The 20,875-nt window shown below is 32.7% G+C and overlaps 1 protein-coding gene across 1 annotated transcript; it reads right to left on the minus strand.

Moving 5' to 3' along the window:
- Positions 1-1,872: 1,872 nt before the first annotated feature.
- LOC115992441 (phospholipase A1-IIgamma-like) lies at positions 1,873-3,847 on the minus strand. The gene is made up of 2 exons (XM_031116638.1): positions 3,096-3,847; positions 1,873-2,780 (listed from the first exon to the last, which is right to left on the minus strand). Exons 1-2 carry the CDS (start codon positions 3,759-3,761, stop codon positions 2,169-2,171), a joined length of 1,278 nt encoding a protein of 425 aa, XP_030972498.1. The 5' UTR covers positions 3,762-3,847; the 3' UTR covers positions 1,873-2,168.
- Between the last annotated feature and the right edge of the window lie 17,028 nt (positions 3,848-20,875).

The raw sequence follows: 20,875 nt of genomic DNA on the forward strand, positions 1-20,875 counted from the left end.
TCATTGTTATCATGAGATATGAGGATCTTGTTGATGCATTCGCCACTACCACTGTGAGTGACAAATCCTCCAACCATACAAATGAAAGGATTTGATGTTCAGAAGTATTCATCAACCTGAAGAGAACAAAGAGAAAATTATATTTGAATCATCACATACAACATTCAGAGAAAGAACTGAAGGTAAGGAAAATGTTGGAATTAAAAAAAAGTGAACATGAAAAATTCTATACTTTTAGTATAAAGAGGTATAAGGTAATTTATCTTATAATTAAATTTTGTTTTTGGTTTTGACTGGTATGTTATCAATCTCACTTATTTTTAATAATAATAATAATAATAATAATAATAGGTCATACAGAAATCTACTAATTAGCACCTGAAGTAGATTTGAATGTCGATTTCAATGGAAGACATAAAAATCTTATTTATATATTCATTCAAACTACTTAATGGTTAGTTTTTCTTTTTATTATTTTATGTATAAATTATTTTATAGTTATGACTATGTTTATGTTTACATTTATATTATTTTGTACCCTTATATATACATACACACAAGAACACACATAATTATAAACTTAAATGTAGAGGTTTCTTTGTTTGTACAAAAAATATTGTTAACTTGGTTTATAGATATTTATAAGTTGAATTGAAAATAATCTAGCATTATAGCAAGTTAGATTTGAGTTGACCAACTATATGTAGGATGTAAAATGTCGATGCTTATTCAATAAGCTCAAAATTTATGTGTAATATACCAATGCCTAATTTAAACAATAGTGGATGAAGGGCCAAGTTAATAAGAATAAATGTAAACGTTGAGGGAAAGGTATACAAAATTTTAATTTTACAAACGAAAATTAAAATTATCCTAAACCCAAAAGTTGTAATTTGAGTTTTTGACAAAATTAAATAAGATGTATAAATAATTTGGAGAAAAAAAAAAAAAAAAAACTTGTGGATTAGACAGTAACAAACAAAAAAGGTTTAGATTGAATTTCACTTTGTTTCGATCATTAGTCTTGTTGATCAGATCAATTAGAGTTTAGTAACTATAGTTTGCATAATGCATCACTTTTATCCTAGAGTAGTTGTTATATGCAACACCTAAACACTGAGGCATTGGAACATGAAGGAAGAGTGACAAGATTTATGTAAAACCTCAATATGCATGGCTTCTCAGTTATTTTATACATGGGAAAAGTTGTATTGTTCAACCATTGGATTAATTTTTTGGAGAGGATAGTATTGTTTTCGTTAGCCCCAAAAAATAAAAAAGTTTAAGCAAAACTGTGTTATGTATATATACTAAAATTAGTGATGGGATAGCAAGAGGTATTTATTGATCTAGCTAGCCTGCTGAATGAATAATTTTATAGACAATCATTCTTACAAAAAAAATTTACAACTTACTAATTTGTGTGATTATGAATGATGAATATTTTCTATCTTGTGTGACCCATGACTTTACGTTTACCACTTACAAATGTTCAAATCAACAGGTTGTGAAATAAGTTGCGAGAATGGTTGTCTCTTTGATAATGTTCTTGCTAAATAAAATTAAAAAGAAAAAAGAAAAAACTAAATTCAAGTAAGAAGGATATGAAGATCTCTGGAAACTAAACCCACGTAGGAAACGGAATGCCATTACATAAGACCACCTAATAATATATTCTTCTGGAATGAAATAAGGATACCTTTTTCATTTCATCATACATCTTTATTGTCATGACCTATCTACTATATGCAAATTGTGGGTACTTTCCTTAAAGAAAAAGTGTTGCTACTTTGTTTTTGGAGTGAAATTTTCAGTTAGATATAGCAGACTGGAGAGAGAGAGAGAGAGAGACAGAGAGAGAGAGAGAGATCCTTTATGCAATCCTGGTATATTGAATGATACACAAATGAACAACGTCCAAACTTCCCTTTTTTTTAACACTAATATGACATTCCTAATCCTAAAGAACTCCATTACCTAGATATATAGGTAATTAAGCCAAGGACTCAATCAGTTTGTGTCATATTACATTATTTAACATTCTTTCCTTATTTAATTTCCCCCTAGATCTAAAAGTACAACCAAATTGACACGGCAAGCAACTCAAACAAAGTATTCAAATGTCATCTAAAAGTATCTCCAACAGTATCCCATATGTATATAAACATTCAGCTATCAGGTCCATCCACTTCATGATCCATCATTTTCCATGAACCATCAAGTTGTTGAACCATACCCTTGTTCTGCACACATCGCCATGACGTTGGAACAAGATACTCTTCCTTCAAACTATCCATTGTCTTGTTTACAAGTACAATATCTCGATGAACCTCCAACCTGAACCCTCCTAAAGTCCCATGTGTTCCAGCAACTCCATGCAAGTAACCCTCCAAGTTATGCCAAGTTGACAAATTTCCCGGACTCTTCAAGTAATGCGATTTGCGATTATCTATTGTCAACTCGTCTCCAACATCGGAGTAACCTATGAAAGGATAGTCAGGAACAAGATCTGGAGCATTACGAATACGTAAGACTCGAAGATCTTTATGTTCTGAGAAAACTTTCTTGAAGTTGGAATCCCCCACATGAGGGCTGGCAAATACTATTGCTGTTACTGGACAAGCTTTGTTTGGCTGGTCTTTTAGCTCGTTAATTCTATTGGCAACTATGTCAACCGCATTTAGAGTCGCAAGTGCTGCACCCAAGCTGTGACCAGTAACAGTTATACTGATTTCCTCGTTCTTGAATTCTTGAACTAGTCTCTTAATCTCACCTAGAACCTGAATGACAAAAATAGCAAACAATATTTAAGTTATTGTGAAGATGTTGTAATTCAATAACATTGCATACTCTTTTTTATGTGGAGAATCAAGTTTTGAATCCCCTCTCTCTGACTCTCCCCCATGGTTGCTACCATTGAATTATCAAAACAGATACTTTGATTATCATTTTTTACCTTGATTTATATCTAATTTTATTTAAATTACTATGTTATTACATATTGTCACCTTTTATATCTTATCAGTAACTCTCTTAATTAAATTTTATACTTATATGGCTATAGGCAAAAAAAAAAAAAAAGTATCAAAATTTACCTGGTTTCTGGCACTAGTCTTGTTGTATGGAGAACGAGCATCATCAGATGTGTATATGGAATACCAACCTTGGTGCACCTTAGGATCATCCTTATCTCCAACTCCAAGTAATTTGGAAGCTGAAACAAAAAGAAATTCTAGATCATTAATCCACTTCAGGGTTTGAACTGTTCCTCTCCAAGCGATCACAATATCCCTCCTTCCTAACACGGCCTTCCCTTCGTCTGTGGCTACCGCAACATACCCAATCCAATTTGATTCCTTGCTCCATGCCTCCCTTGATAATGACTTTATGATAAACGCATCAGGAACATCGATGTTGGACGTTGCATACAAGAACTTGGTGACACGATATTTGAAAGGATTTCCTTTCTCTAAATTCACCTTAGAGAAGAAATCCTTCTTCGCATATCGGCTACTTCCCGCAAACTTAGAAACCTTCTCTGTATCAAATGCATCATATGTAGCTTGAGCCATTTCTCCATAATGAATTATGTACCTTCGAAGATCATTGTCTAGAGGCTCCAACAAATGCTTCCAGTTATTTTCGCCGCTAAGAAACCTCCACTTTTTGGCTATGCTATCCATCTTTTTCTTCTTGCCTTTCCACCTTCTAAGGATGAGTCCTATTGCATGCTTTATATTATGTACTACTTGAGCTATCATATAGAACCTTTCAAATTTAAAATCAAATTTTAATTTTCTCTCAGTAAGGTAACCAACTCTAAACACTAGATTTTGAGAATGAAATGTCTCTGTCTAGCTGCCTTATTAGTAATTTTAAAAACTCTTGACATATTCATATGCGAATGTTTCATCTCACATTTAAATATGGGTCATATTCGGTCTATTGTTCAATAACTTGGCCTAATAACTCAAGTCATTCCAAAAGTTAAAAGAGTATAGCCAGAACTTTCTTTTTCCGGCCATCCCAATAAAAAATGATTATTCATTGGATAATTATTGTTATGTTAGCTAGCACAGCAATACCATTAAAAGTCAAATAACCTTTGGTACACGCCGATTAATTCGTACAAATCCTCATACTAAACCACATGTTACAAAAACGTTAATACTATTATATATAATTAATAGTGAAAGTTCAAATATGTGTAAAAACACCCTTGAACGTTTAGACCCCCAAATACAGAATAACCAATTCAAGCTTTATGACAAACAACAAATGTGCGGAAAATGAACATAAACTATAAACAGAATTGGAAATCAATCTAAGCCAATTATAAATCACATCCACAGCAGAAAATAAAAGGCAAAGATAAAGGGAAGAGAGATGCAAATACAAGGACAACACACGATGTGTTATCGAAGAGGAAACCGAAACTCTCGGCGTAAAACCTCTCCGCCATCCTCCAAGCGGTCAATAATCCACTAGAAAATGTAGTTGGGATACATGAACAGCAATAGACCCTCCAAGTCTAATCTACCCAATGTACCTAAACCTTCTAAGTTTCTTGCTCTAACGAGGTTGCGCCGAACCTTTTTCTTTTCTAGCTTACCGAATTCCGCTATAATCCATAGCATCCGCCATCCTTGGCATCTTCCAATGCTTCCCAAAATTCCAAAAACACTCAACACTCTAAATGGGTGTGGGTAATGTTTGGATAGAAATCTCCTCTCAATAGGTATGACAATGAGAGAGGGAATGAGAAGAGACTACAAGCTCTCTCTAATTGGGTCGGTGTTTTGAAGAAACCTCTCTTAGGGTTTTTCTCTCTGAATGGCCACACTTATTTTGTGGGAATGAGGGGTATTTATGCTGGTGTGAAAATGGAATGCAAAGAGTCAATTTTTCCAAAACAAGGCTGGCTGGCGACTTGACCTCGCGACTTGACTGAGTTGCGAGTTCAAGCCGCGAGCTAGCTGAATGGCCAGTCTGGATCTTTGTCCTGTAGTGCTTCAGCTAGCATGACTGTTCAGCTCCTCTGCATGCTCTGCACGTGTGCAACTTTTGGCAACTTGCAAGCCGCGAGCCTCCCGCGAGTCCTAGTCGCGAGTCTCTGCTTCACTGCATTGTCTTGAACATTTCTTCACACTCTCTCACACACTGCCCTTACATGATTCCCAACTAAATACAAGGTTTCTAAGAGCTGTATTACAAGAAATTTTGTCACAGAATAAAGTCAACACATGATTGATTAAATTCAACCTTACAAATAGCATCCCACGTAAGCTTGTGAAATACTTTTAAGGTATATTTCACGTGGCCGGGCTAATAATTACCAAGTAAAATTAGGCAAAAGGATAACATACGCAAAAAATAAAATAATAAAAATAGAAAAGTTAAAGAACTGGATTTTCGAAGCCTTATTAATTTCAATGCTTCAAGCGACATACTAGCATTCCTTCAGGATTAGTAACCGAAATTCCCAAATTTGATGGCAATACTGGATCATGTGACTTAAATTAAGTTAAGTTAAGCGAGATACAGGCTTGTATGGTCTACACCTGTTCAGTTAAGTTAAGCGACATACAAGCTTGTATGGTCTACACTGCTGTTAAGTTAAGTGGTCATGACCATGGCACATCCTTGGCTTTGAAGGCCTTCCCACCTTTCTTTTTTTTTCTTTTTCTTTTTCTTTTTTTCCGGCCAAGATTCCAGTATAGCAAAATTATATACTTCCCAAACAAAATTTATCATTAAATAATAGTAACAAGACGTAGATGAAACTAGCTCTCTATATTCAAATATATTTATAAAAAATTACAATTAATTCCTTGGAGATTACTCAAAAGTAAACGGCACTTCTTATTATATAGGTGCTTTAATTTCCAAATACTCTTATTTACTACATAATTGCTATTATTTTGGCCCCTAATGATCTTGACAGCGGAACCACTTATTCCCACATCACAAATATTGCTTCTAGCTATCTATTTCGTGTAGGTTGATCTAAACCAATTCATCAAGACACGACTAGTCTTTCCTTCGAAGTTTTCAAAAGAAATATATATGCATATATACGGAAAGTATAAGAATATGATTGGAAGCCGAAGAAGGCATGTATGTCGATTTGTCGATGAGATACTTTGCTGACCCTTGCCAGAAAAGGCAAGTTAAAAATGATATATATATACTGTTCACTAATGCGGTGGTGTTATCTATGGCATCATTGTTTCTCAATATATATATGGCATCACAATCCAGCTGCTTCATGCAAGCTGGCTAGTAATGACATATAAGGAACTCCCTAATGAAAGTCTAGGCATAATATTTAAATTAATTACATAATTCATTGTAAAGGTAACGTGACTAAAATTATTTGTGGATGTTCATTTCAATTGTGAAAGAGTGGGTTGAATAAATTTTTCTCCAAACCAAGTTGGAAATTAACTCTATCTAGGGAGAAGGGCTTGAAAGAGATTACTAACTCTTTGAGTTGAGGTTGAGATTATGGGCAGGATTCAATGGACCGAGAACCCTATATTTATTGATAAAGATGTGGCGGCATCTTCCATTTGGAAAGAACCAACAAGCTAGGTCTTATTTTTTTGTGGAAATTAAACAACAAAACAAGAAGTTGACCAAAAAGATTTGTTTTTTTAATTAATAGATTCGATGATTACTAATCACAGTGACTTCTTTATTGCTTTAGTTAAAATGTTAAATTACTCAGGTTAGAGAGTGAAGTTCGGAACCCTAGTACCAACCTAGGTTTTGAAGTAAGGAGCAAAGAAGCAACAAGAACTATTTCTTTATGAAATGGATCTTATTCTAATATAATGAGTTGGCTGGGTCAAGTATGGCTCAACCCATCCTAGAAGCTAAGTGGGTTGGATAACTTGGATCAGATCGACCCATTTTTTCCTCTTAAGTCCAAAAATCATGTATCTGGTTGGGCTCTAATTTTGTTAGGTTTTCTTTAGGGATAGGGAATTACGACATCCTAATTTTTTTTTGTGTTGGGGGGGGGGGGGGGGGGGGGGTGGATTCCTTGATAGATATTGATTATATTAATCGATTGCATAATCCTTCAAGCCCTTTTTTGTATAGTTAAAACTTCAAGTTGATGCTATTAAATCAATTGAAAAATTAATCTAAGGTTTTGTTTTAACCAAAGAATTATAAAAATTATTATAAAACTTCAAGTTGATGCTATTAAATCAATTGAGAAATTAATCTAAGGTTTTGTTTTAACTAAAGAATTATAAAAACTATTATAAAACTTCAAGTTGATGCTATTAAATCAATTGAGAAATTAATCTAAGGTTTTGTTTTAACCGAAGAATTATAAAAACTATTATAAAACTTCAAGTGATATGTATAATTAATGTGTAATGTGACGTTTAAATAATGCATGTAGAGGTTAAGCAATTATTAAAAGTTCTATTGATTGATGTGATTCGATCATTGTATAATTGGTTTTAGGCTGCACTTTTGGATCTTACAAAAGAAAGATTAAAAGAAGAATACGAAATCTTGTAAAAGAAAGTAAATTTTTTCTTAGTTAATTATATTTTGCTTAAAATACAATATTTCATTTATTAAATATTCCTTTCTCTTTATTTACAAAGTTGTTTTAGTTATATGCTGATTTAAAGAAAAATCTAGAATTTATTCCTCATTGAAATATTATAAATTTATTTGGTTCAGTTGGTTATTTAAAAACTTTTTATTCCTACAACCGGATTAAACATCAGTAAATTTTGTAAAAAAGAACAAAAGATTTGAATAAAATATTCATTTGGACAATAATACTATGACATTTAATTTTTGGACATAGACTAAAATAAAATTGAAAATATTCTATAAATTAACTGGATAATTTGATTATACTTTGGACCCTACAAATGGAGATATATACATTGGCACAAAAATTTCGGGATCTCACTACCGGCCTACATGTGATTTTAGGCCTACGCACGGGACATAGAACATAGTCATAATAAGATAGTTAAGCACAATAAATTTAATGCATGGAATATGCATGTCTATCATTTCAAGTACAATGAAATTTTTTGTGCCTTTGGAAGTCATTGCTAATTATGTCAATTTTCCAATTGAACTATGACGCAATTTCTAAGTTTGTGAGATTTGTTTTTCCTATAAATGTTTTATTATTCATCTGTATTTCTTGTATTTGTGTTTTATCCGACTAGTTGAGATTTGGTTGCTTACTAAGATGTAGAGCTTACCTCTTATTTCTCTTTTTTAGATTTTGAGGATTAGAGAGTTTGTGCTACTACCATTGAGGTGGTACGCCTGAGAAGAGTATTAAAATTTGTATTAATAAATTACAAACACAAATCCATAGGACTGTTAGAAAATTTGAATTTGTGAACTTTTTGGTTGATTGTAATTTTCTAAGAAATCTCTTTTAACTATTAATTTAATGGAATTATTTAGCAATGTTTATGTACCTAACGTACACATTATGTTGGGAGAGTGACAAACACTATGCACTATATATGCATAACTCATCAGCATCAAATAAGATAGGTGGTGAGCATTCTGTAAGGTTTGGTTCAAGTTATACTTACTGTCCGTTTAGGAACGGTTTATTTAGCTGAACCTGAAATTTTTTTGTTGAAAATACTGTAAATAAAGCTAAAAAGTAGCTGAAATAGTACAGTGAGATTCAAGAATAGTACCAAAAAGTATATTGAAACCCATAAATAATAGCATTATGTAAGGTTTGGTTCAAGTTATACTTACGGTCCGTTTAGGAACAGTTTATTTAGCTGAACCTGAATTTTTTTTGTTGAAACTACTGTAAATAAAGCTAAAAAGTAGCTGAAATAATACGGTGGGATTCAAAAATAGTACCAAAAAGTATATTGAAACCCATAAATAATAGCAAAAATAAGCTGAAAAAAAAAAAAAAAAAAAAAAAAAAAAAAAGAGCTAACTTTTTAAGCCATTACCAAACGCATACTTAATATAATTTTAAGCAATGTTATACTACTCATTACTCATTATTAGGTGGTTTCTATCTTTTAGGCCGTTTTGTGGCGTCTGCCAAAGCATTTGACTCTTTTATAGATGGTGCAGTCAGATTATATCAATGGGGGTAAAGGCTCTTTATTTTCCGGGAAAGTAATGAAAAAGTTGTTTTCTTCTTCTCTTTCAGCACACAAACACACATGCGCTTGGGGTTGATTGATGGATCAATTACAACTTGCACTCTCTGAACTGGGCTAACCTGCTTCACTATCCTTTTTTCTTTCTTTTTCTCTTTGCCAAACAAGCCTCTACTAATTAACTATAAAAAGGTTTTTTTTTTTTTTTTTTTTTTTTTTTTGAGAGAGGAACTAACCATAAAAAGGTAAGTGGCTAAAATGATCCATTTATCCCAGCCCTTTGCAGCATGGTCTTAGCTCTAATCTAATTGGAACAGATTTGGATTCCATGCAACAATTGTATGATGTAACAGTTTGAAAGGTAAAAAAAAAGTCAAAAATTAAAAGGTGAAAAGAATTTTGATCCAGTGATTGAAATTAAAAGTGAATTTTTAACTTTTAATCCCAACCGTTGTTACACTATTAAATTCTATTGGCATGGATCCATCATAGGCTTCCATTCTTCGAGTTTTCTTTTTTCTTTTTCTCTTTTAGAAGAGCTTCCATTCTTTGAATTGATAAATAAATATTCAAGGTTCAGTCATTTAATATGACCTCACTCATTAAAATGAAAATAACATAATGAGATATATAAATCGTCGATCATACCATTAAAATTAAAGAATTAACACCGACTGACTTAGTTGTTTTCTATACCATGCTAGCTAATTAATGCCATAAGTTATCAAAAAAAGAGGATCTTACGCTAGGTCAAATGTATGAATGGTGTATGAATAGAGATTATCAAAAACAAAAAAAAACAAAAAAAAAAAAAAAAGAAGTACGAATAGAATTTTAAGTTTTGCATTCATATCCCTTTCACAGTACCTCCTTGAATTTTTATTTTTTATTTTTTAGTGTTAAGTGATACTTCCTTGAATAATGCCCGGGTGTTTCGTTGATAAACAAATGAGCATATAATCAAAGTGATGCATTATTCATGCATGACGACAAGCAATTGCGAAGACAATTTTAGCCTGAAAGAAGTCAACTCCAATTAAAGACAACTTTTAGCCAAACCAAAAGATTGAAGCACAGATTATGACAATACAAGCATAACCCGCAATATTGGTTTCCCAGTATTCTTAATTGTTACAGTATCGAGAAAAAATTGTACTGATAATCATTGGTGTAACTTGGAGAGGATCATGTTCTATTAGGACATATGTAGTTCACATGTTAAGTTTTTATGTAATTGGCTAATTTTTTGACAAAACACACTTTACTTGTAATTGGGTAGTTCTAGGATGTGTTCAAATACTTCAAGAAACAAAGTTCCAAGATCAAGTGTTGAAGTCATCAAGTCTGTCCAAGAAACAAATGAAGAAGTGCTGAGTTTTTTAAAACTTGATAGCTACTCGACACCTCTCGACAGCTAAGCTATCTATCGAGCCTCTTAAGGTGTTTCTTATCGCAATCTCGACACCTTCTCAATAGCTGGTCGATCGATCGAAAAAGTTCATGTCCCGTCGATAGCTTCTCGACACCTGGTGGATCGATCGAGACTCATCTCTTGTGTCTAATGTTTTAATCCTCAACACTTGGCTCGACACCTGCTCGACACCTTATCTGTCGAGCTTTACGAATTTCTGATTTTCAGATCTGATTTTCAGTCCATGATGACATGTATGTGTAGGGTTTCTTTTCTCACAACCCTAGACCTATATAAGGCTTATTTTACAGGCCGTCACATAAGAGAATACAATGAGAACATATGCAAAAGGTGACTGATACCTTATTCTCTCTGAAAGAAGTCACTACATCTTTGCATCTTAGGGTTTTGTAACCAAGTGCTTCTTGATTTTCATTATTGATGAAATGAAGAATTTTGTAGCCAATATCTTCTTCTAGTTGGTGATTAAGTTGCGTACTCGGATCCGTGCATCAAAGAGTGGCGTTCATATATTGAAGAGTTCAGAGGTTCTGAAGCGGTAGAAGGTTTTTGTTGCGAGTTCATCTACGGGGATTGTAAAGTCTAGGGACAAAGGTTTTGTACTAGATTCGAAACTTCTCTTTACTATAGTGAATTGCTTTTTGGGAAGGTTTCCCCCCAACTTTTTTACTATGAAACTAGTTTGTTTCATTGGTTTTCTTGAGTCTTCATATCTTGTCTTATTTATTTTTCCGCTACATGATTTTGACTTGATATTTCTTTGTTTGTTTGTTTTTTTTAACAAGTTTTATTCATAGTAAATCTAATTAACAACTTGGATTTAAAACTTGTTAATTCTATCAACCGGGGTCTAAAATTCCCAACAAGTGGTATCAGAGCGGGTACACTCTAAGTGGATTAATTTCCTGAGTGTGATCCTTAACCCCCATTGTCATAGATTGTGGACAACCTCTTTTGATTCCTCTTTTATTTAATGGAACTAATTATGCGTATTGAAAAGTTCGTATGAAAGTTTTTTTGTAGGCTTTAAGTGAACAGGTATGGCAAGCTGTTGAAGTTGGTTGGATTAAGCCAAAGGAAGCGCCGGTGGATTGGGATGATGCAACAATCATAGTGGCAAATTTCAACAGTAGGGCCTTGAATGCTTTGTTTTGCGGGATGACCAATGAAGAATTCAAGAAAATATCATCCACAGAAGTTGCCAAGGAAGCATGGACCATTCTTGAGACCACCTATGAAAGTACTAAGGCAGTAAAGAGTGTGAAGTTTCAAAGACTCACTAGTAGTTTTGAAGAAATAAGGATAGAGGAGGATGAGACCTTTGATGAGTTCTATGCTAAACTTATGGATATTGTGAATTCTACCTTCAATCTTGGAGAATCTATTGCGGAATCCAAAATTGTTAAGAAAATCCTTAGGTCCCTTCCTAAAAGATTCCATGCCAAGATTACTGCCATTAAAGAAGTAAAGGATATTGATCAAATTCCTTTGAGTGAGCTTGTAGGGAACCTTCAAACCTATGAGATGCGATTAGGCTCAATGGGAAAAGGTGGAAAGAGTAAAAACTTGGCTCTTAAGGGTGTAGAGGAAGAGATCGAGGACTGTGAAGATGAAGATGAAGATGATGATAAGGATGAGGATCTAACCTTCATAACTGATGAGATTATCAAGCTTCTTCAGTTCAGGAAAAAGGATAAGGGTAAACCTCCTAGGAAATCTAAATCCTTTAGGAAGGGCAAGAATGAGAAACCCCTCATCCAATGCCATGAGTGCAAAGGTTTTGGTCATATGAGGATAGAGTGCGCAAACTATCTCTAAAGGAAAAGACCAAGGAATCCAAAGATAAAAGGTTAGTTGCTACTTGGAGTGATACTGAGAATGATTCTTCTGATAAGTATGTGGATGAATGTCGTCACGTTATGGCCTTTGCTGCCTCAACCGATAAGGTGATTGTGGAGAGTGCTAGTGACAGTGAGGATTCTTTTGATTATGAAGTACCCAAGAAGATGACCCTTCAGGAAGCCTATGATAAGCTATGCACTGAATTCATAAAATCTAAGAGACTTCTCATCTTTGTAGAAAAGAGCTTAATGAGGTAAAAACTGAAAAAAACTGATCTGTTAGTCAAACAATATGAGACTACAAGGTTAGTTGAGACTCTTGTTACGGAAAACACCTCATTAGAAGAGAAGGTCAAAGATCTTGAAGTTGAGCTTAGTCAAGGTAAAACTCAAATAGAGAGGATGTCTAGTGCAAAGCTTGATGAGGTATTGAGTGCTCAAAAGCCTAGTTCTGACAAGACTGGCTTAGGATATGCTATTTCCTCCAGCCTCTCCTCTTCCACGGCTTCTGGATCAAGGACTGTCTTTGTACCCCAATCTGAGAAAGGTGATAAAGGTATGAAATTCAAAACTGATTTGTCTAATTCTAAATCCTTTGTTAGACCTTATGTTTTTCATCACTGTGGTGTTTCTAGACACATTTTTCTTAATTGCTTTAAGTTGTATCATCATTTGTCCAAATGGTCACAGGTTTCCTCTCAAGGACCTACACCTTTATTTGAAGAGTTATTAAAAGTCTTGAGCTTTTTAACTCAATTTCAGCAGAATTTTAATTCTTCTATGTCCTTTAATTGACATACTAGGACACGTGTCTTTTCCATCTTCACAGCCAAAGTCCCATGCTATGTGGGTAAGAAAGGAGCCTAAGACTTAATTGTCTTTTCTATTTGTCCTCTGTTTTAATTCTTTCTATTTAAAGTAGAACTTTTTTTGCTTGATTTCTTATCTCTTTTGGAATCATGTTTTCATGCATCTGCACCTTTCTATCATGCCTTCATGCATATATATCTTTCTTTCATGCTTTCATGTCGTTTGTCTATTTTTGTTTGGTTGTTTAGTTTTTATTTTGTTTTGTTTTCAAAGTAAAAAGAAAAAGGAAAAAAATTAGAAAAATACATAAACTGTGTGTGTTTTGTGTACATTGGTACTTGTGTACCTTGGATGGCCATTAAAACAAAATTTTCTAAATTTTGTATCTCTTGTAACTTAGATGAGCATCTTTATGCACAACTAAGCAAGTGAGGTTTGTGGCTCTTGTTTGTGATGAGTAAGATTAAGTTATCTCTTGTACTTAATACTCATATCACTCTTTTTGATGGGAAAGACTAGAAAATCCTAAGAGAAATGCATAAATAACCATCTCACCACTGTTGCCCGCCAATCATAATATGACACCTGTATGCTCCGGCATAGCAAAAGTGCAGTGTCAATGACATTTGTGTGCTTCGGCATAGTAAAATTGGAATGTCAAATATCATTGGGTATTTCTTTTCTCTCTCTTATACGCCCATGCATGATATGCTTAAAAAAAAATATGCAAGGAAAAATCAAAAGCAAAAAGATCAAAAATGCTTTAAAAATGATTGCAAGCGTATATTCTAGGAGATGTGGGAGTTATTAGATGTACCTCGAATGTGATAGTTCCTATCAAATAGTTATGATTGTGTGTGAGTTAAAGTGATTTTCTCATATCTCAAATCGTCATAACATGTATACACTTATGCAATCTTGCGATGTTTTTCACACATAACACGCAATATTCTTTGCTACTCTTGATACATGTGTAGGTACAATGTGATTTGGCCATCACAAGGTTTTACATGTGTTAATGTATGCTCACTAAACTGTCTTGATTTGTTTTTGAAATATAAAATTGGTTAGACTTGTTTAGTGTGTGTGTGTGTGTGTGTTTTGCATCTTTCTATTATCTTGTCATCTATAGCATCTTGTTTCATTACATTCATTCATTTTTATGGATTCTTTGTGCCTCCTTGATCATCTTTATGTCTCTCAAGTGAAGCTTTCTAGCTTCTTGTACCCTTTGTCAATCATGATAAAAAAGGGGGAGAAATTGTGGAGACTTTGTGGTTTTTTTTTTTTTAATTCTATATGTTAGGGGGAGAAATACATGCCTCTGTAAGGGGGAGATGTGTTTCATCTTGTTAGGAGGAATGCTTACTTCCTTGTTCTTGTACACCGGTCTTGTGACCATGTTTACATACATTGTGCTTCTCTTTGATGATGTATGTTCTTCTTCACCTATCTCTACATGTGTTGTCTCTTTTCTATCTTTATACACATGTTTCTATTTATATGCAATTTATTATTTCTGTTTCACACAAAGATGCCTTGATAAGTTTTGTTTAAAGTGTTTCAGAAATACAGGTTGTCAAAGTCTACTTGTCATAAAATCTCTTCTTGCAAAGTTTTTCAAGAGTTTGTATTAGGATAGATTTTATTAGATTCAACAAATAAATATGAATTGAGTGATTTATGACTTTTCTCATATGTTCATTTGTTTGTTGTGGTTTTGTCACGGATTGCCAAAGGGGGAGATTGTTAGGACATATGTGGTTCACATGTTAAGAACATATGTCATGTTTTTATGTAATTGGCTAATCCTTTGACAAAACGTACTTTACTTGTAATTGGATAATTCTAGGATATGTTCAAATACTTCAAGAAACAAAGTTTCAAGATCAAGTATTGAAGTCATCAAGTCTGTCCAAGAAACAAGTGAAGAAATGCTAAATTTTTTAAAGCTCGATAGCTGCTCAACACCTCTCGACAGCTAGGCTATCTATCGAGCCTCTTAAAGTGTTTTTTATCGCAATCTTGACACCTTCTCGATAGCTGGTTGATCGATCGAGAAAATTCTTGTCCCCTCGATAGCTTCTTGACACCTGGTGGATCGATCGAACCTCATCTCTTATGTTTGATGTTTTAATTCTCGACACCTAGCTCGACACCTGCTCGATACTTTATCTATCGAGCTTTATGAATTACTGATTTTCAGATCTAATTTTCAGCCCATAATGACATGTATGTGTAGGGTTTCTTTTCTCACAACCCTAAACCTATATAAGGCTTATTTTAGAGGCCGTCACATAAGCGAATACAAGGAAAACATATGCAAAAGCTAACCGATGCCTTATTCTCTCTAAAAGAAGTTACTGCGTCTTTGCGTCTTAGGGTTTTGTAACCAAATACTTCTTGATTTTCATTGTTGATAAAGTGAAGAACTTTGCAGCCAACATCTTCTTCTAGTTGGTGATTAAGTCGCGTATTGGGATCCACGCATCAAAGGGTGGCATTCATATATTGAAGAGTTCAGAGGTTTTGAAGAGGTAGAAGGTTTCTTCTGTGAGTTCATCTACAGGGATTGTACAGTCTAGGAATAAAAGTTTTGTACTAGATCTGAAACTTCTCTTTACTATAGTGAATTACTTTTTGCGAAGGTTTCCCCCAAGGTTTTTTTATTGTGAAACTAGTTTGTTTCATTGGTTTTTCTAAGTTATCATATCTTGTATTATTTATTTTTCCGCTGCATGATTTTGACATGATATTGATGTTTGTTTGTTTGTTTTAACAAGTTTTATTTATAATAAATCTAATTAACAACTTGGGTTTAAAACTTGTTAATTCTATCAACCGGAGTCTAAATTTCCCAACATGTTCTTCAACCCCAAAACTAGATTAAACCTTTCTCTATTCATACATTATTCAGACTTTAGAGAGAGAGAGAGAGAGAGAGAGGTTGAATGTTGGGCATTCTAGCATGAAGCAAAACTGAGCTAGGTAAATGTTGCCAGTTGCTACAGTAGCAAAATGATGTGATAGAAATAGATTTCTCTAAGTAGGGGCCAACAACGAAACATGCATATGGCTATTGTATCCTAACTCGTTCTTCAACAATATTTGCTCTAAACTGGAGATAGCATGCATAAGTCTACTAGAGTGCTTATACTTTCTCTTTTTATATTATTTTTATAACTCGATAGTTATAATATGGAGGAGATTTGAATCTTCAATATTTCTGTTGTAAATATTAAGACATGCAAGGCTCTTGAGTTCTTCACTTATATACAAATATTAATAAAATAAAATTTATATTTTAATTTTGTTTTTCATTTGAGAAAATTATTTTCTCTGTCTTTTAAGATACAATTACTACTAATTATATTTTTGTGTGTTTAAATTCTGTTAATTAAATTTTTTTTTTCAATTTAGAATATGGTTAATTACTTAATCTTTCTTATGATATAACTGATGTAAAATTGGATTTTATCAATTTTTATTTCAAGTAAAAATGATAGTAAAAATATTATTAAAAACTTTAATGTTGTACATCAGAAACCATTAAGTCAAAGTCACACACAAGTGTGTCTTCTACCCAACATACAATATCATCATAATAGAGGGACTAAGTTGCAAATTTCTTGACTACTCCATGACCCTTGCTTGTAAGTTGTAACCACCGAAAAAAAATCCAAATTTCCAAACTTAAAAAAAAATGAAAAAAAAAATTAAGTAAAGATATACTTACATAGAAATTTGGACCAATGAATATAATTTAACCAAATATTATTTATGACCTAAAAGGATATTGGAGGAATTCTAAATTGAATTTAATTAGACTTTCAAACAAACAAGGGAGGAATTCTGTATACTAAGAAATTAACACAAATCACAAACATAATTTTAAAATATAAAAATAGATAAACATTTATAAAGTTTTAACAATCAATAAGTAAAAGTAATTTGGAATTAGATTGCACTACAGCACACATGAAAGACATGTTTTGAACCAAAATTTCTAATTGATAGTCAATTAAAAAAGATCAAAACACTTGCAAACTAAATACATAGAATAGCCAAAACCTGAAACACACAAAATAGTTCAAAAGTTGAGAATTTAAAAAATAAAATAAAAAACTTACCTAAGAGAAACTAAGAACTTAAATGGGTGTCTCTTGTTTTTCTTATTTATAGCAAACTTCCTTTAACACAATATTCATACATGAAAATTTAGAAACAAATAACAATAAGTAAGATTAATTTATTTAATCAAAACTATCATATACAAATACATATGCGTAAGTTGCAACTTGAAAAAAAATAAATAAATAAACAAAAACATAAGGTGCAAAAAGGATTCTATGTAAAGACCATTGTTGAATATATATAAGTTTTGAAATTTTGATAATAGATTTTTAGTTGGAGTAGGATTTAAATTTCTTAAACTTATATGTATGTTACATTGCATGTTTTATTAAAACATTTATTGTTACTTTATCTAAAGAAATTGATAAGAACAAATAAGTTGTTGTTTTTATCAATTGAAACTTAGATACATGTTACATATTTTGTTAAAACACTTATTTGTTACTTTATTTAAAGAAAAGAAATTGAAAAAACAAATAAGTTGTTGTCTCTATCAAGGGAAACTTAGATTCATGTTACATGTTCTATTAAAACAAATATTGTTATTTTTTTTATCTAAGATGCATATTGCATGTTTTGTTAAAACACTTATTAATTGAAATTTAGATGCATATTGCATGTTTTGTTAAAATACTTACTATTATTTTATCAAAAATGCATGTTGCATGTAAAACACTTATTTTTACTTTATCTAAAAAAGGGAAAAATGCTCACACACCCCTGAACTTTGAAGTAGTGGCTAAAACACCCCTTGAACTTTTTTATTGGCCAATTTACTTCATAAACTTTAATTTACATACCGGCCAAATAAGGTTATGTTTGATAACAATTTTTGTTTTCTATTTTTAAAAACTTGTTTTTAGGAATATAAAGAAAAAAAATATATTGTATTTTTGAAATAAAAAACATGTTTGGTTAGTTGAAATTTTTTTAAAAAATATATAGTTTTTTGAAAGAAAAAAAATACTAAAATATGTTTTTATTAGGATTTGAATTATAATGCTAACTCATTAAATGAGACAAATTTATTAAATCAAATGCATGTTTTCTTTGACTTTTGAAAACTAGACGCTAAAAACAGCATTTTGCACGTTTTTAGTTTTCTTCACAAATTGAGTTTTGAGAACAGTTTTTGTTTTCTATCCATTTTGAGTTGCCAAACGAGTTTTTTAGTTTTAAAAATAGAAAATTTGTTTTTGAAAACAGAAAATAAAAGAAAAAAAATAGTTACCAAACATACCCTAAGTATCGTCTACTGTCATAAAACTAACGGAATGGTCATGTGTCTCACATGCGAATTTAAAAAAAAAGAAAAGAAAAAAAGCAAGGTTTTTGAAAGCCAAACCCAGTTCTTTGTTTCTTAGAGCATCAACATCAGGAAATACTACTCTATTCTATTTTACCATCTCAAAAAGTTACTTTATTACTTATACCATACCGTTTTACAATACTTTCAGCATCCCAAAACTCTATTTTTATGAAAATATTATTTGTTAATCTTTCTTTATTATTTCTTTCCAACCGTCACTTTTTTTCAGACTTTGGCATGATTCGATTTTCCTAGGCTTTCCAACAGTATTTTTTTTCCTCTCTTTCTCCCTCAACCTCTAGCACCAATTCAACACATAAAGCCACACACACAGACCTATGATACACCGATCAACCTATCCAAACCCACCACCACACACACAAAGCCACACACGCACACAAACACAAACCATCAAACCATCAACAAAGCCACACAAAGCCACACAAACCATCAAATCATCAATAAAGCCACATACACACAAACCATCAAACCACTTGGAGCCAACAATGGCCACCACACCCACCACCGAAGCCACTGATCAGCAAACCGAAGCCACCAATCAGAAACCTACGCCGCCAATTTGAAACCCACCGGAGCAAACCCATTTTAAAAAAATCATCATCGAAACCACCATCGGAGCAACCGATGATCAACCCAATCGATCCACCCATCGATCAACAAATCCACCATTTCAAACCCACCATCAACTGCTCCCAGCCCACCGATCCAAACCCAGCTCGCCGATCCACGATGAGAGATGAGAGAAAGGCCGTGTGAAGCTTCAGCGATGGAGATGGGTGAGGGTGAATCGGTTGAGATGGGTGAGGGTGAATCAGGTGAGAAATTTTGGAGATGGAGATGGGTGAGAAATTTCGGAGATGGTGATGAAGCTTCAGAGATGAGAGAGCAGATGGAGAAACAGAGAAGGAAGAGAGAGAAGAGAACAGAAATAATGTGTTGATGAGAGAGAAATTTCAGGAAAAAACATCATAAAATATTATTATTTTTTTTACAATATTGCTATTTACAATTCTCTGATGTAAGAGTTTTTGGGGCTGCAAATGCCAAATTCTCCTTACATTTGGTATTAGTATTCCCCAATACTAATGCTCTTACAATCTTAAGCTTTTCGTTGTTCAAAAAGCCTAACCTAGACCAAGTTCTTGGTTTCTTAAAAATCTTTAGTTTTTCTTATTGAAAAACCATACTCGGTTCTTTTTATTTTTAAGAAAAAGGTCAAACTTAGGTGAACAAGTTTCAATATTTTAACAGCTTTGCTTCTTGAAAAACCATACCCAGACCAAGTTCTTGCTTCTTGAAGCTTTGGCAAGCCCATCAATATTTTAAGAACTTCCATCTCAACAAAAAAATAAAAATAAAATAAACAACTTCATTCTTGTTTAAACTAGCATAAAGCAACTGTTAAATATACTTAAACTATTTTGTTAGTTTATTTGCGAATTTATACGTGTATATAGGCCCACCAATTTCAACATATCTATGGGGTAGGTACTCTCAATATAAATTAAAACCACAAGGACCTATTTGGTAATGCTGTTTGGTAGTGTTGTTATAGTAACATTGTTTATATTTTTTGGAAATACAAATGGGTAAAAAAGTATGTGAAAATTCGTGTAATATTGTTTAAGCACTAAAAACTATTGTTTAAACAACGGTAACAAACGGATCCTTGGTTTCTACATCACAAAGACCTTGCTTTTCTTTGGGTTTGAGTTTTTTTTTTAAGCTCAAGTGAGATATACGTAACTATTCTGTTAGATTTTTAACGGTAGACTAACTAAGGTACTTATTTGGTATATATGTAAAGTTTATGGAGTAAATTGGCTAATAAAAAAGTTCAGAGGGTATTTTTGCCACTACTTCAAAGTTCGGGGGGGGGGGGGGGTGTGAGCATTTTTCCCTCTAAAGAAATTGATAAGAACAAATAAGTTGTTGCCTCTACCAATTGAAACTTAGATGCATGTTACATATTTTGTTAAAACACTTATTGTTATTTTATCTAAAGAAATTGAAAAAGAAAAAAAGAGTTGTTGATCTCTACTTAAAAAATTGCTTTTATTTGAAATATTGTTATAATTTGGTGAAGTCTCTTAGCGCAACCATAGTTTCTAATCCCAACTTTTATTATATAGTGTATGAATTTAGTACGTTAATTGGAGTATTTTCATTTATGATAAACTTCTCTTAAAACTTT

The sequence above is a fragment of the Quercus lobata genome, chromosome 5, assembly GCF_001633185.2.
Source record: "Quercus lobata isolate SW786 chromosome 5, ValleyOak3.0 Primary Assembly, whole genome shotgun sequence".
Classification (NCBI taxonomy): domain Eukaryota; kingdom Viridiplantae; phylum Streptophyta; class Magnoliopsida; order Fagales; family Fagaceae; genus Quercus; species Quercus lobata.